This window comes from Canis lupus, chromosome 9 (assembly GCF_003254725.2).
Source record: "Canis lupus dingo isolate Sandy chromosome 9, ASM325472v2, whole genome shotgun sequence".
In the NCBI taxonomy this organism is placed as follows: Eukaryota; Metazoa; Chordata; class Mammalia; order Carnivora; family Canidae; genus Canis; species Canis lupus.
The window spans coordinates 47,756,652-47,773,199 of record NC_064251.1 but is presented as its reverse complement, the minus strand read 5'-3'; the positions used below and the strand labels follow the sequence as shown (position 1 = coordinate 47,773,199).

At 40.6% G+C, this 16,548-nt stretch overlaps 1 protein-coding gene across 2 annotated transcripts in view; it reads left to right on the top strand.

The window, feature by feature from the left end:
• Nucleotides 1-6,373: 6,373 nt before the first annotated feature.
• Nucleotides 6,374-16,548, top strand: part of METTL16 (methyltransferase 16, N6-methyladenosine) — a 70,252-nt gene continuing 60,077 nt past the window's right edge. The window contains exons 1-2 of one of the 2 annotated variants that reach the window (XM_025476103.3): nt 6,374-6,533; nt 14,901-15,028. In XM_025476103.3, coding sequence (XP_025331888.1) covers nt 14,901-15,028 — 128 coding nt within the window. In that variant the 5' untranslated portion in view covers nt 6,374-6,533. Of the gene's footprint in view, nt 6,534-7,100; nt 7,598-14,900; nt 15,029-16,548 lie in introns of those variants that run through there. The other variant, XM_025476104.3, reaches the window with a different exon arrangement.

The following is a 16,548-nucleotide window of genomic DNA, read 5'->3' as shown; positions in this document are numbered from 1 at the left end:
CATTAGTTCTTTACTCCAGAAAAAATTACTGGCATCAGTTTCTTCCTTTCACAGATATTCTTGGATTGCACATTTTGGATTTTAATATGTACATTGCCTGGGACACCTGGGTGGCTCAGCGGTTGGGCACCTCCCTTAGGCTCAGCTTGTGATCCCGGGATCTGGGATTGAGTCCCACATCAGGCTCCCTGACAGGGAGCCTGCTTCTCCCTCTGCCTATGTCTCTGCCTCTCTCTCTCAGTCTGTGTCTCCCATGAATAAATAAGTAAATACTTTAAAAAATAATATGTACATTGCCAAATGAACTTTGAAAAGGCAATTTATACCAGCTATGATAAATTGCAATTGATCATAGGTTCTTTGCTGTTCCTTCTATCCAGAGGTGAATTCTATTTCCCACGCCTTACATTTAGGTTGGCCTAGGTTATTGTTATTGTTGCTTACTTTCTTACTCTCTTGGAATGTTGCTGCCATCTGTCTATACTACTGGAGGGTGAGAAACTGTGAAGAGGAGGCAACACTCCCCGCTTGAGTTTCCTAGACCAGGTTTTGGCAGACTTTATGTAAAGGGCTGCATGGTAAATATTTTCAGCTTTATGAACCATGTGGCCTCTCTTGCAAGTACTCAATTCTGCTGCTGTATTGTGAAAATAGCCATAAATAATATGTAAATAAAGAGGTGTGGCCAGATTGGCCCAGGGGCAGTAGTTTGCTGACCCTGACCCTAGACCAACCAGCTTGCCAGACACCAGGCATGTGAATAAGGTCATTCTAGAGCATCCAAGCCCCAGCTTAACCCCTGGCAAACTGCAGAGATCAGTGGACCAGAATAACTACCCAGCTGATATACATAACTGTGAATAATAATTAATGATGCTGTTTTAAGCCACTAAGTTTTAGGATGGCTTGTTACACAGCAAAAGCTAACTAACACACTAACCTTTACCATAATTGAAAATTATCAATATATTTAATTTTTATTAATTTGTATTAAAAATGGTATAGTTATTTAACTATGCCTTTCTATGATTACTTGTGTGTTTAGCATTTTTTCATATATATTCATTGGTTTACTATATATGCTCTTTTTTTTAAAATTTTTATTTATTAATGATAGTCACAGAGAGAGAAAGAGAGGCAGAGACATAGGCAGAGGGAGAAGCAGGCCCCATGCACCGGGAGCCCGACGTGGGATTCGATCCCAGGTCTCCAGGATCGCGCCCTGGGCCAAAGGCAGGCGCCAAACCACTGCGCCACCCAGGGATCCCACTATATACGCTCTTTTGTGAATTTCTTTTTCATATCTATTGTTCATTTTAACATTGGGTTAATATCTTGGATATTAACTTTTTGTTATATGTATTGTAAATATTTTCTCCCTGTTTGTTGTCAATTATTTGTGATATCTTTTATCACACTGAATTTTAAAATTTTTATATAATCAAATCTAGTGATCATTTCCTTTATGGTTTTTGAGTTTTGTGTCTTTAGGAGACAATCTCCATTTTTTTAATTAAAAAAATCTTCTACATTCTTCTAACACTTTTATAGTTGATTTTGTTTTTATAATTGTTTTGTTTATTATCCATATGGGTTTTATTTAATGTGTGGCATAATTTTTTTCCAACTGGAAAAATTAGCTATTCTTGCACATTTTGTTTTCCAGATATATTTCAAAATCATCTGCAGTTCCCTATAAAAATATCTTGGCATTTCAGTTGCTCTTCTTATTTGTGTCCTGTTTTTTTCCAGAGTATCCTCAAATTTTCTGGTTTGTCAATGGCACTATTTTGGGGTTTTCAGTCCTATTTGGAATTTATTGTTTTTTAAATTAATATATTCTGTTTTATGGGACTTGGAACAGGAAGGAGAGTAGTCAGATGTACATTTAGATCCATTTCTTCCACTAGCTATGAATTTTTGAAATTTACTTTTCAAGTCTTGAAAGAATTCAGCATTATTATTATTAAAGATTTTATTTTTTTATTTGAGACAGAGAGCACGAACAGAGAGAGCACAAGCAGGGGGAGGCAGAAGAGCAGATGGAGAGGGAGAAGCAGACACCCTACTGAGCAGGGAGCCTGATGTGGGACTTGATCCCAGGACTCTGGCATCATGACCTGGGCCAAAGGCAGACGCTTAACCAACTAAGCCACCCAGGCACCCCTATTATTATTTTTTAAAGATTTATTTATTTAAAGAGAGAGAGTACACATGGTGGGGAGGGACAGAGAAAGGAGAGAGAAACTTTAGGAGACTTCCATGCTGAGCACTAAGCACAGAACCCCATGTGGGTCTCAATCTCAGGACTGTAAGACTTAATTAAGGTGGCCATTAGATCTTTGATATATTAACTTGGTCCCTAAGAAGGAGTTCCTTACATTTACATAAGGAGATTATGGCCTTCTGGGATAGAAGGAATTGATAACCATGGCTCTCTAAAACATGAAGTTAGAGAGACCTGTGGACATTGTCTGGTTGGTGCTGGCCAAAGGAAAGTGGCAGGGTAGTAACAAGTTCTTTGAAACAATTAACTTCAGTAAAGTGAGAGTTCAGGATAATGCCTTCAAGGGTTCATTTCAGCCCAGGAGATGCAACTATGTAACATTTCAGAATCAGCAGCATTATCAATGTGCAGAATCCGTTTCCTACATCAAAAAGGCAGCAAAAAGCAAGGGATGTAGTAGGCTAATTGAACTCCTATACTGTCTTTGATGGGCTACTGAAGTTGGACAGACTTCTCTTATAAGATTAAATTCTTGGGGATTGGAGGGTAAGCCTTCAGAGGCAGATGTTGAATGTTATTAATCTATTTTGTGGAGACTAGACAATATTCATTTACTGTAACACAAATTTTAAAAAATGAGATGCATTTATAATTGTACCATAATTTTAGGAGCAGGCAAATCTATGTCCACCTATAGGGAAATTAGTTTTAAAAATTCCCTACAATGGAATGCTATGCACTTATCACAGAGGATGATACAGAAATATATTAATTGATGTAGGACAACCTCCAAGATTTCTTTTTTTTTTTTTAAAGATTTTATTTATTTATTTATGAGAGACAGAGAGTGAGAGAGAGGCAGAGACACAGGCAGAGGGAGAAGCAGGCTCCATGCAGGGAGCCGGATGCGGGACTCCATCCCAGGACTCCAGGATCACGTCCTGATCCAAAGGCAGACACTCAACCGCTGAGCCACCCAGGCGTCCCAATCTCCAAGATTTCCAAGAAAAAAAACCATATAATGCTATTTCTTTTTTTTTAAAGGTTTATTTATTCATGACAGACATAGAGAGAGAGAGAGAGAGAGAGGCAGAGACACAGGAGGAGGGAGAAGCAGGCTCCATGGCGGGAGCTCGACATGGGACTCGATCCTGGGACTCCAGGATCGCGCCCTGGGCCAAAGGCAGGCACCAAACCGCTGAGCCACCCAGGAATCCCTATAAAGCTATTTCTATAAAAAAACGTTTAGGGGTGCCTGGGTGGCTCAGTTGGTTAAGCATCCACCTTCGGCTCAGGTTGTGATCCTGGGATCCTGGGATCAAAACCCATGTGGGACTCTCTGCTCAGTGGGGAGTCTGCTTCTCCCTCTCCCTTTGCCTGCTACTCCCCCTGCTTGTGCTCTGTCAAATTAGTAAAATCTTTTTTTTTTTTTAAAGATTTTATTTATTCATAGAGACAGAGGGAGAGAGGGGCAGAGACACAGGCAGAGGGAGAAGCAGGCTCCATACAAGAAGCCTGACGTGGGACTCGATCCCTTGTCTCCAGGATCACACCCGGCTGCAGGCGGTGCTAAACTGCTGCGCCACCAGGGCTGCCCAAATTAGTAAAATCTTAAAAAAAAAAAAAAAAAGTTTGGTTATATATCCTTACACACACACATTATTTTTTTTCATATAGAGCTCTGGAAGTAAGGTTATCAAATTTTGGTAATTGGCTCTAGGTAGTGAGATTGTAGACAATTTTTGCTTTCTTTCTTGTAGTTTCTTGTTTAAAATTTTTACAAATTTTCTATAATGAACATGTTTCATCATTATAAAATCATTTTTAAAAATGGAAACCGACCAAAGAAATGATAAGGAATAATGATAGTAATAATAATGATAGCTTACTATGTGCCAGAAACTATGTTGTTATATATGTATCATCTGAGTTCTCACAACAACCTTTTGAGATTACTATCCTGTTTCCCAGGCTTGAATAGTTTAAGTAAATTGTCCAACATCACAGGTTTAGTATGTATTTGGGGGCATGATTAAAGCCTAAAATTAAAAAAAAAAAAAAAGCCTAAAATTCCCTGGCTGTAGAGCTAAGATCTGTCTGGTTTGACATAGGGGAATTAGATCTCTGTTTAGAGCTGATAAGAGAAATTCACCAGCATCTAAAATATAATCTACTTACAACCTTATAGTCATACCTCCAATGTCATTTTCTCTTTTACCTTTCTGGCAAGCACTAAATACTGTAAAAAGTCACTACCAATTAAAGACAAAAAACTTTCTGTTCATTGGTAGATCCAGTGAACCATGGCTTGCAGTACTGTGGTGTGTCCTGGCATAGTCCCCTCATCTTGAATCTGGGCTGACCCTTTGGCTTCCTTTAACAAATAGAATTAAGTGAATAATGAAAGGACCAGTTCTGGACCTAAACCTTAAGAAGGCCTAGTAGCTTACATTTTGCCCTTTGGGGAGCCATGAGTGAACATATAAGAAGTCTGGCTTCTCTGCTGGAGAAATGATATGGAAAGGTTACAGGGAGCTGGAGAGAATTTGAGACTACAGGGAGAGAAGGGGTCCAGCCACTCAAGCTGAACCAGCCACCAGCTGATGCTACCAACAGCAAGAACAGAACAAGAATGGTTAGGCTAATTTCAAACCAAATTGCAGAACAGTGAGCAAATAAAACAGCTGTTGTTTTAAGCTATACATTTTAGGGTGGCTTATTACACAATAGATAATGAGAACACCTCTTTGCCTTTCCTTGGGTGACTACTGGTACACTTTGTTCTGCATACAGCTTAAGTCTCCATTTATTACCCTCTATTTCTCAGTTTTATAGCAATATTTTGCCAGAAGCTTTTACATTACTAGGACCCAGGCAAGCTTTAATGGAAAGAATTACTAGGTGAGGGTCCAGAGGCTGACTTTATTCCTAGTCTTAGCCGTATGCCTTTTCAAAGTGATTTACCTTTCAGTATCAATTGTGAAATGAGACTAATGCCCACTACATTTACCAGAGAGTAAAAATTAGTATAACTTATTTGAAAAGAAAACCAAAACGCATTTAACAGATCTTCCAGGGATCCCTGGGTGGCGCAGCGGTTTGGCGCCTGCCTTTGGCCCAGGGCGCGATCCTGGAGACCCGGGATCGAATCCCACATCGGGCTCCCGGTGCATGGAGCCTGCTTCTCCCTCGGCCTATGTCTCTGCCTCTCTCTCTCTCTCTCTCTCTCTCTGTGACTATCATAAATAAATAAAAATTGAAAAAAAAATTAAAAAAAAAAAAAAAAACAACAACAGATCTTCCAGCTCAAGAGACTGGTGAGGAAACACAAAGAACAAGATCCCGGGTGTAAGTTTTTTTGTTTTTCGTTTTTTTTTTAAGATTTTATTTATTTATTCATGAGAGGCAGAAAGAAGCAGGCCCCATGCAGGGAGCACAACGTGGGACTCAATCCTAGGTCTCCAGGATCACACCCTGAGCCAAAGGCGGCGCTAAACCTCTGAGCCACCCGGGCCGTCCTCAGTCCTTCCCTCTGTAAATGAGACTACTCCTTCTCACATCACAGTTTATTTGCGATGATTAAAAGAGACAATACAAGAAACAAGGGACCTGTTGCACAATAAGGGGCTAACTGCCCGCCATCAATTCCTAAAGCTCCCCGCCTCCGCCTTCCACCATCCTCATATTCCCGCCGAACCCCAGAGTGTGATTTAGTAAGTCTGAAGTGGGGCCCAGAAAGCTACATTTTCATTTTTAAAACTCTTACATTAAAAAAACAAGTCCCGGGATCCCTGGGTGGCGCAGCGGTTTGGCGCCTGCCTTTGGCCCAGGGCGCGATCCTGGAGACCCGGGATCGAATCCCACATCGGGCTCTCGGTGCATGGAGCCTGCTTCTCCCTCTGCCTGTGTCTCTGCCTCTCTCTCTCTCTCTCTGTGTGACTATCATAAATAAATAAAAATTAAAAAAAAAAAAATTAAAAAAAAAAAAAAAAAAAAAAAAAAAAAAAAACAAGTCCCCAGATTATAACACACGTGCTCTCACGTTAGGATTTGGCTTGTTGCCACGCCCCTTCCTTGTGTCAGGAGCTAACTCCAGGTTTCGCGATGGTTTTTCTTTCTCCAGACTCTGCTACAGGTCGCGCGAGAGTGGTTCGTCCAATCACGAGCCTGGGTGGTTGCCCAACATGGCGGCGCGCTAGGAGCGTAACATCTGCGTTTCTAGGCCCTTCGTTCTGCTGGTGGTTTAACTCTGGAACTATAGGGGCCTACTCCAGACCAGCACCTGGAAGAAACTTTGACTTTAGATGTGAGTTATTTAATGTCTCTCGGGCGGGCTGAGAGGTCATTTAACCGATGTATGGGCCACGTTCCTTATTCTCGAGTTCTGGGCTGGTGAGGTGCTGACTTGAGGCCTAGGGAAACAGACCACATGGGTGAGTGAATGGGTTAGATGAGTGGGTCTGTGTGTGTGCGCGCACGCAGTGGAGAAGGGTAAGAGCGGTGCGGTGGATGGGAGGAGATGGCACCTAGGATGGAGACTAGGGTTGAAGTAGGAAAGACCCCAGGGGCTGAGGAGTTTTAATTTTTTTAATTTTTTTTTTTTATTTATTTATGATAGTCACACAGAGAGAGAGAGAGAGGCAGAGACATAGGCAGAGGGAGAAGCAGGCTCCATGCACCGGGAGCCTGATGTGGGATTCGATCCGGAGTCTCCAGGATCGCGCCCTGGGCCAAAGGCAGGCGCCAAACCGCTGCGCCACCCAGGGATCCCGGCTGAGGAGTTTTAGAGATACGAAACTGAGGCAGAAGACTGAGTGGGTAAGATGAGCGTGTGGGAGGAGGTGGAGAAATGGCAGTGGTGGAACTAGAGGGAAAAGTCGGCCTTATGAAGGAATGCGAGGAGAGAAAACGGAGATTGGGGTTGAACTGGGAGAGATCTATGCAAAAGAAGTAAGTTAGAAGCGGAAATTAGAATTCGAAGCGGAATTTAGACTCTTGTGTTAAGATAAGTGGTAGTTGATAAGGGTCAGGAGAAAACAAGGAAACAATAGCATGGATGGCAAAGATCGAAGAAAGTCGAAGTCAAGAGTGTACTGCTTTTGCTTTCTGGACTGATCTGGGAACCCAGAAGAAAAAGCTCCAGCCCTAACTAGGGCTGATCCTTTTTGAGTGTCAAGCTGAGGACAAATTACAAAGAATGATGTGCTGTGTTTCAGTGGCTTGGGATGGTGAAGAGTTTCATCATGTTTTCAGTCAAGTACTTAACAAATACTTGCTCTCCCAGGCCCTAATTTAGGCGCTGGGATATCACAGTGAACAAGATAGAATATTTTCCCTCATGAAGCTTACTGGCAGGGCAGATTTTTAAAAGTAAGTAAATGCTGTATATGGAATGTCAGATGAGTAAGTTCTGTGTAGAGGACATAAACTCTTAGGGAGAGGAGTGTGTTCACTTTTAATTGTTCACTCACTGCATTAAGAAAAGGAATTAGCCATGCCTGGTAGCGCATGCTGCTCTAGATCTTGAGGTCATGAGTTCAAGCCCCCCATTGGGCATAGAGCTTACTTTAAAAAAACTTTTATTTTATTTTATTTTTTTAATTTTTATTTATTTATGATAGTCACAGAGGGAGAGAGAGAGAGGCAGAGACACAGGCAGAGGGAGAAGCAGGCTCCATGCACCGGGAGCCTGACGTGGGATTCGATCCCGGGTCTGCAGGATCGCGCCCTGGGCCAAAGGCAGGCGCCAAACCGCTGCGCCACCCAGGGATCCCAAAAAAACTTTTTTTTTAAAGGCAGTGAGAAGGTGAGGTTTTATCAAAGGTCTGAACAAGGTGAGGGTACTTTGTATGTATCTATATGAGGGAAAAGCAGTCCATACAAAGTATAAAATCCTCGAGGCAAGAGTGTGCCAGATTTGATTTAAAAAATCAAATTGGGGGAAACCAATGTGGCTAGATAAGAATGAGCCAGGAAGAGAAAAGTAGATTAGGCCAGAGAGATGGAGTGAGTGTTAATGCCAGGTAAGAGTTGACACTCAGTTAAATTCTAAGGAATAGGATAGATTTAGCTAAGATCCCATTACCTGCATTCAGAGGTTGGTTAGCAAAAAAAAGTGGCTTTACTGACTGTCTTTATCTGTTCTGACCGGAAAGGTTGATTAATGTAGGATATAAATTGAATCTGCCATATCTATAATTTGTTCCACATATGTTCAAAGTATCATGTGTGTACACTGATGTCATCTATGCAGTCTTTAGAATATTAATGTGCTGCAGAGCCCCTAACATACCAAGTGTCTGTAGAAATTACTGTTAGAATACTTTATTTTGTTATTGTTTTCCAGAATCACAAGAAAGGAAAACATTTTCCATTTCAACTTCTGTCTCTTTTTAAAAGATTTTTAAAAGTAATCTCTACACCCATTGTGGGACTTGAACTTAACCCCAGGATCAAGAGTTGCATGCTCCACTGACTGGGCCAGCCAGGCACCCCTTTTTCAAATTTTTCATGGGGGCTGATTCTTGTTCTTTTATGCTGCCCTCTTTCTTGGTTGTCTGTAAGGATACGTTAATGTTAGGAAATTACAACTTGTATATAGTGAGTTTCTGAGTTAGGGGCAAAAGGTGGTAAGTTAGTATGCTGAAAAACTTCCAGGTGACTATTAATTCCCCTAAATTCTGAATTATTCATTCACTCAACAAATATTTATTGTATGCCAGTTGCTAGAGTATACAGTGAAGAATAAGATGGATATGGTTGCTGCCTGGGAGGTGGGGTGGTGGACAGGACAGACAAATGTAAACAAAAGAGCTTGGAGGGAAAGCATAGAATCCTTTGAAAGCATACAGAGTGGGCATCTGATTGGATATGTGATGTCAGAGAAAGCCTACCTGAGAAAATGATGCTTAGAGTGTGATTTGAAGGACTAACAGGCCTTCACAAGGAGAATGGATGGTGGGAGGGTGAAGGGAACCTTTTAGGCAATAAGAGTAACAGATGGTGGGACAGATTATTATGCAGCAGAGAAAATGAAAACAAAAGTATGTCTGGAGAATAGTGGCAACAAATGAGGTTGGAGGGATATGCAAGGCCTAGATTACGTATGCCTTGTTGATAATTTTGGACTTTATCAGCCTAATAGTTTTAGGAAGCCACTGAAGGAGTTTATCAAGGACCCCAGTTTTTGCATGGGGGGAGAGAGGGAAGGCTTGTCTGTTAGGTGAAAAGTGGATGGCCGAGGCAAGAATGGTTATAGAGAGATCAGTTACAGGCTATTATGGTAATCCAAGAGAAATAATGATCTGGGGTAGAGTTGTGGAGTTGTGACAGAAATGGGTAGGGTCAAGAAATAATCAGAAGGTAGAGAATATTCAGGACATGGTGTGTTTGGAATGGAGAAGATGGGGTGGAGAAGGTGCTAATGATTTCTGGCCTGAGCACCACAAGAAAGGTATGGTGTTATTTGGTGAAATAAGGATGATAAAAAAGGACCAGTTTGGAGTGGGTAGAGATGACTTAGTTTTGGACATTGTGCATGAAGTAGTTTTGAGCCATTCAAGTGGCAAGTTCAGTAAACAGTTGGATATATGATTTGGAAAGGTCCAGGATGAAGACAATTCTTCTTTGAAAATGGTTGTTAAATTTTCAATGTAGAAGATGATAATTTGCAAGTGACATATCCAGTAAGGGGTCAATATCCGAAATATATAAAGAATATAAATACTCAGCACCAAAACCCCCAAATAATCCAATTAGAAAATGGGTAGGGGACCTGAGAAGACATACAGATGGCCAACAAACACATGAAAAGGTGCTCAACGTCACTGACCATCAGAGAAATTAAAATGAAAGCCACAAGGAGATAACAAGTGTGTTGGCAGGGATGTGGAAGAAAAGAAATGCTCCTGCACTGTTGGGAATGCATTTTGGTGCAGCCACTGTGGAAAACACTACAGAGCTTCCTCAAAAAATTTAAAATAGAATTACCATTTTGGGTGCCTGGGTAGCTTAGTTGGTCAAGTCCCCAATTCTTGATCTCAGCTCAGGTCTTGATCTTAGGGTTGTGAGTTCAAGCCCCACACTGAAAAAAGAATTACCATCTGCTACAGTAATTCCATCACTAGGTATTTACCTAAAGAAAATGAAAACACTAATTCAGAAAGATATATGCATTCCTATGTTTAAGGCAGCATTGTATACAATAGCTAAGATAAGGAAGCCACCCAAATGTCTATCAATAGAAGAATTGATGAACAAGATATAGAGAAAGACAAATACCATATGATTTCACTCATGGATTTTTTTTTTTTTTTAAGATTTATTTATTTATGAGAGAGAGAGAGGCAGAGACACAGGAGGAGGGAGAAGCAGGCTCCAAGCCGGGAGCCCGATGTGGGACTTGATCCTGGGACCCCAAGATTGTGCCCTGGGCCAAAGGCAGGAGCTAAACCGCCGAGCCACCCAGGGATCCCTCACTCATGGAATTTAAGAAACAAGACAGATAAAGATAGGAGAAGGAAAGGAAAAATAAAATAAGATAAAAACAGAGAGGTAGGCAAGTAAGAGACTCAACTATAGGGAACAAACAAGGTTGCTAATGGGGAAATGGGTTGGGGGGATGGGGTAATTGGGTGATAGGCATTAAGGATGGCACTGGATATAATGAGCACTGGGTGTTATATGCAACTGATGAATCACTAAATTCTACCCCTGAAACTAATAGTACATTGTATGTTAACTATTGAATTTTTTTATAAATATCTTGTTTTAAAGATTTTATTTATTTATTCATGAGAGACATGGAGAGAGAGAGAGAGAGGCAGAGACACAGGCAGAGGGAGAAGCAGGCTCCATGTAGGGACCCTGATGTGGGATTCGATCCCGGACTCCAGGATCACGCCCTGGGCCAAAGGCAGGCACCAAACCGCTGAGCCACCCAGGGATCCCCTATATTGAATATTTTTAAAAAGGGGTGTCTGTGTGTGTGTGTGTGTGTGTGTGTGTAATGGAATATTACTCAGCTATCAAAAAGTATGAAATCTTGCCATTTGCAACAACATGGTGGACCTAGAGGGTATAATGCAAAGTGAAATAAGTAAGCAAAGAAAGACGTATACCATATGATTTTACTCATGTGGAATTTAAAAAACAAAACAAACAGAAAGGGAGACAAGCAAAAAAAAAAAAAACCCAGACTCTTAAATGTGGACAACAAACTGGCGGTTGCTAGAGGGGCAGTGGGTGGGTGGGGATGGGTGAAATAAAGGGGATTAAGAATACACTTACCTTGATGAGCACTGAGGAATATATAGAATTGTTGAACTGTTATATCATACACCTGAAATTAATATAACACTGTATATTAATTATACTTGAATTAAAAAATTTAAAACCTTTTTCTTTTTTAAAAAGATTTATTTATTTATTTATTCAGAGAGAGAGAGAGAGAGGCAGAGACACAGGCAGAGGGAGAAGCAGGCTCCATGCAGGAAGACTCGATCCCGGGTCTCCAGGATCACACCCTGGGTTGCAGACGGCGCTAAACCGCTGCGCCACTGGGGCTGCCCAAAACCTTTTTCATTGTAGAAAGCTGTCAGAAAAACTTTCTGACATAGAGTGTTAGCAGATCTATTACTATGTCAATAAAGCCTACAAAGGAAGGGTGCTCATTGCTAGGAGACTTTATAATAGGGGATGTGACTTAATTAAGGGGATTAGGGAAGGAAAAACTTTCCTAAAGAAGAGATGCTTGAACTGTAAGGATGAGTAGGAATTCATGAGATGAAGAGGAGGAAAGAAATCATAGACAAAGGGAATAAACTAAAGACTGGTTTGTCAGTGTGGAGAGACAGAAGAGCAACAGGAGGTGTGACTCAAAGTGATGGTGAAAAAATAGGTAAGGACACATCATGCCTGGGCCTTTGTATGATCAAGTGATGATTTTTTTTTTTAAGATTTTATTTATTTATTCATGAGAGACAGAGAGAGAAGCAGAGACATAGAGGGAGAAGCAGGCCCCTTGCAGGAAGCCCGATGTGAGACTCGATCCCGGATCCCAGGATCATGCCCTGAGCAAAAGGCAGATGCTTACCCACGAGCCACCCAGGCATCCCTGATTTTTGTTTTTAATCTTAACTATGGTTTTGAGCAAGTGGGCATAGACATAATGAGATTTGTATTTAGGAGATAATCATTGCAAGGTGGGAAAAGGAAATTGAGAGAGTAAGAGTGAATTCAGGGTGACCAATAAAAAGGCTATTGTAGCAATCCAGGCTATTCTAGCAATCCAGATATTGGTGGAGATAGGGAAAAATAAGTGGATTTGAGAGGTATTTAGCAGGTAAAATCCACATGATTGTTGATTTGTTGGGATATGAAAGGTATAGAACTATCAGGTGGTGCCTAGGATTCTGGCTTACATAACACTGTTTAGATAAATGTGCCTTATTTAAAAAAAAACAGCAGAAAATAGAGAATGATATAAGAAAGAAAATACAAACCACCACTCAGCGATATGCATTAAGATGTTTTTTTATTTTATTTATTTATTTATTTATTTTTTAAAAAATTTTTTAAATTTTTTTTTAATTTTATTTATTTATGATAGTCACATAGAAAGAGAGAGAGAGAGAGGCAGAGACACAGGCAGAGGGAGAAGCAGGCTCCATGCACTGGGAGCCCGACGTGGGATTCGATCCCGGGTCTCCAGGATCGCGTCCTGGGCCAAAGGCAGGCGCCAAACCGCTGCGCCACCCAGGGATCCCCAAGATGTTTTTTTAAATTACAAACTGCATAACTTACTAAACCACTACAATCAATGGCTTTTCTTCCAGTTTTATGTCTTGCCATAAACGTGTTTACTTTTTTTCCTTTTTGTAATCTGGAAGACCAGATTGTTTTCATTTGGTTTTAGCTACCTAGGGATGACAAGACTGAAATTTATAAAATAAAAGATATAGATAGATAGATTTTGTTTATTTATTCATGAGAGAGACAGAGAGAGAGGCAGAGACACAGGCAGAGGGAGAAGCAGGCTCCATGCAGGAAGCGTGATGTGGGACTCGATCCCGGGACCCTGGGATCACACCCTGGGCTGAAGGCAGGCGCTCAACCACTGAGTCACCCAGACATCCCTAGAAGGTATATTTTGAAACATTAGTGACTTTATGGTGTGCTACCAAATACTCAGTCTGTATAAGACCCCTGTAGAAACTAACCTCTATTAGTTCTTGGCTGTAGATTTTACTGCCTTTTGACCCTTTGATGCTTTCAAAAAGAATAGTTTCTGGGGCACGTGGGTGACTCAGTGGTTGCGTGCTGCCTTTGGCTCAGGTTGTGATCCCAGGGTCCTGGGATCGAGTGCCACATCAGGCTCCCTGCAGGGATCTTGCTTCTCCCACTGCCTCTCTCTGTGTGTCTCATGAATAAATAATAATAATAAAAAAAGAACAGTATCCCATTTTCATGGTTTTTTAAAAAAAGTCATGTATGTTTTTCAAACTGTGATAAAATATACATAACATAAAATTTACCATTTTAAGCATTTTTAAGTGTGCTGTTCAGTGGCATTAAGTACATTCACGCTGTTGTGTAACATCCCTACTGTCCATTTCCAGAAGTTTTTCACTATCCTAAACAGAAACCCATTAAATAATAACTCAACATTCCTATCTCCTCTGAAAACCCTGGTAATCTCTATTCTGCTCTCTGTATGAATTCACCTATTCTTGGTACCTCATAGGAGTGGGATAATACGATATTTGTCCTTTTGAATGTGGTTTATTTCCCTTAGCATAATATTTTTAAGATTTATCCATAATTGCAGGGTATATCAGAATTTTATTCTTTCTTATGGTTGAAGGACATTGCTTTTTTTTTTTTTTTTTTTTTCTGAAGGACATTCCATTGTGTGTACCACATTTTGCTTATCCATTTATGGGCACTTGCAGTTGTTTTCTAGTTTTTGGTTGTTGTGAATAATGCTGTAAACATTGATGTGCAAATACCTGTTTGAATCCCTGCTTTCAGTTCTCTTGGGCATATACCTAGGAATGGAATTGCTAGATCATATGGTAATTCTATGTTTAACTTTTTTTTTTTAATTTTTATTTATTTATGATAGTCACACAGAGAGAGAGAGAGAGGCAGAGAGAGAGAGAGAGAGAGAGAGAGAGAGGCAGAGAGGCAGAGACATAGGCAGAGGGAGAAGCAGGCTCCATGCACCGGGAGCCCGATGTAGGATTCGATCCCCGGTCTCCAGGATCGCGCCCTGGGCCAAAGGCAGGCGCTAAACCGCTGCGCCACCCAGGGTTCCCCTATGTTTAACTTTTAAAGAACTGCCAAACTTTCCGTAGCCATTGTATACATTCCTACCTGCAATGCATGATGGCTCCGATTTCCTAATATCCTCACCAATACTTATCTTTTGATTATAGCCATCCTACTGGGTATGAAGTGATACCGTGGTTTTGATTTCCATTTCCCTAATGACTTAGGGTGATGTTAAACATCTTGTGCTTATTTGTTGTGTACATTTAAAAAATATAACTTCTGCTTTCTCAGTTGAGTGGCAAAAAATGTTGGCTCTAACTATTGACTTGGCAACCACAGCTTTTTCCCATTAATGTATTTTTTGACTAAATATGCTTTTTTCCTTTTTTTCTTTTTAAAGATGGCTCTGAGTAAATCAATGCATGCAAGAAATAGATACAAGGACAAACCTCCTGACTTTGCATATCTGGCATCCAAATATCCAGATTTTAAGCAGCATGTTCAGATAAATCTGAGTGGAAGAGTGAGGTAGGTAATAGATAAAGAATTCTTAATACTGTATTATTCTAGTGTAATCTGAATGGACACAGGGTAGTGGAAAGCATACTGGACTGATAGTATACCTGAATGCTAATCGTAGATGTTTCCTGAAATTTCTCATCAGATCTTGGACAAATCACTTAAACCATCTGGGTTTCATCTTTTTTCTTTTTTTTTTTTTTTTTTCAGGTGGGGGAAGGGGAGAGAGAATCTTAAGCAGGTTCCTTGCCTAGTGCGGAGCCCTACACAGGGCTTCATCTCACAACTCTGAGATTATGACCTGAGCCAAAATCAAGACTCGGATGCTTAACTGACAGAGCCACCCAGGCACTCCTGTTTCATCTTTTTAAGCTATAAATTAAGAGGATTGAACCAAATGCTTTTAAGTTTCTTTCTGGCTTTAAGAAAACTTGATGTCCAAATTTTTGCTTAACCAATAAAAATCCCAGAGTAAGTGCAGAAACATTGGGATTGGGCTCTAAAACATGGTGCTGATGAGGATCTAGAGTCCTTTTTATCTATCATCTATCTATCTATCTTTAAGTTTAAATTAGAGTCCTTATTTTAAGCATGTTTTTACTTTGATGTAGGTAGGAAAATAATAACCAGACACCAAAACTGAGTTCAAAGATACTATTACTTAGGATGTCAATAAATTTAAACTTAAGTTTAATTAAGGGGCGACTGTGTGGCTCAGTTGGATAAGTGATTCTTGATTTTGGCTCAAGTCACGATCTTGGTGTTGTAATATTGAGCCCCGTATAGGGCTCCATGCTCAGCAAGGAGTCAGCTTGTCCCTCTTCATGTGCTCTTCTCCCTGCTCATGCGCTTGCTCTCACTCTCTCATAAACTTTTTTTTTAAAAAAAGTTAAATTTAGTTAAAAAGTTGATTTTTAAAAATTAAAATAATGTGAGTGCTTTGGGAAATGGCAAATATGACAGTGGTATGAGAATAACTGATTTATGTGTTACACCTTTAAGAAGGACATCTTTAACTACATTCTTAAACTCTGTGGGGAGTTATAGGCTGGACATTCCAAGCCTTCCTGAGGAAAGATGTGGTGATTCAACTATGAGGAGGAGGAGGAGCAGGATTGTGGAGAAAAGGGCAGGTAAGGAATAATAGTATCATAGGGCTTGAAGCATTTTATTTTTTTAAATATTTTATTTACTTATTCATGAGAGACACAAAGAGAGAGAGAGAGAGAGAGAGAGAGAGGCAGAGATACAGGCAGAGGGAGAAGCAGGCTCCATGCAGGGAGCCCGATGTGGGACTCGATCCTGGGTCTTCAGGATCATGCCCTGGGCCAAAGGCAGGCGCTAAACTGCTGAGCCACCTAGGCATCCCAAGGGCTTGAAGCATTTTGATGACCTCTTCCTACTAGCAGTCTCCTTATAGCTTTAGAAATAGAGGTCCTAAGGCAGGATTTAACTTCAGGGGCAAGATGGCCTAGAAATCATATAAAAGTTTTAAAATAAGTATATTTATACTCATTTTTCTGGGAGAT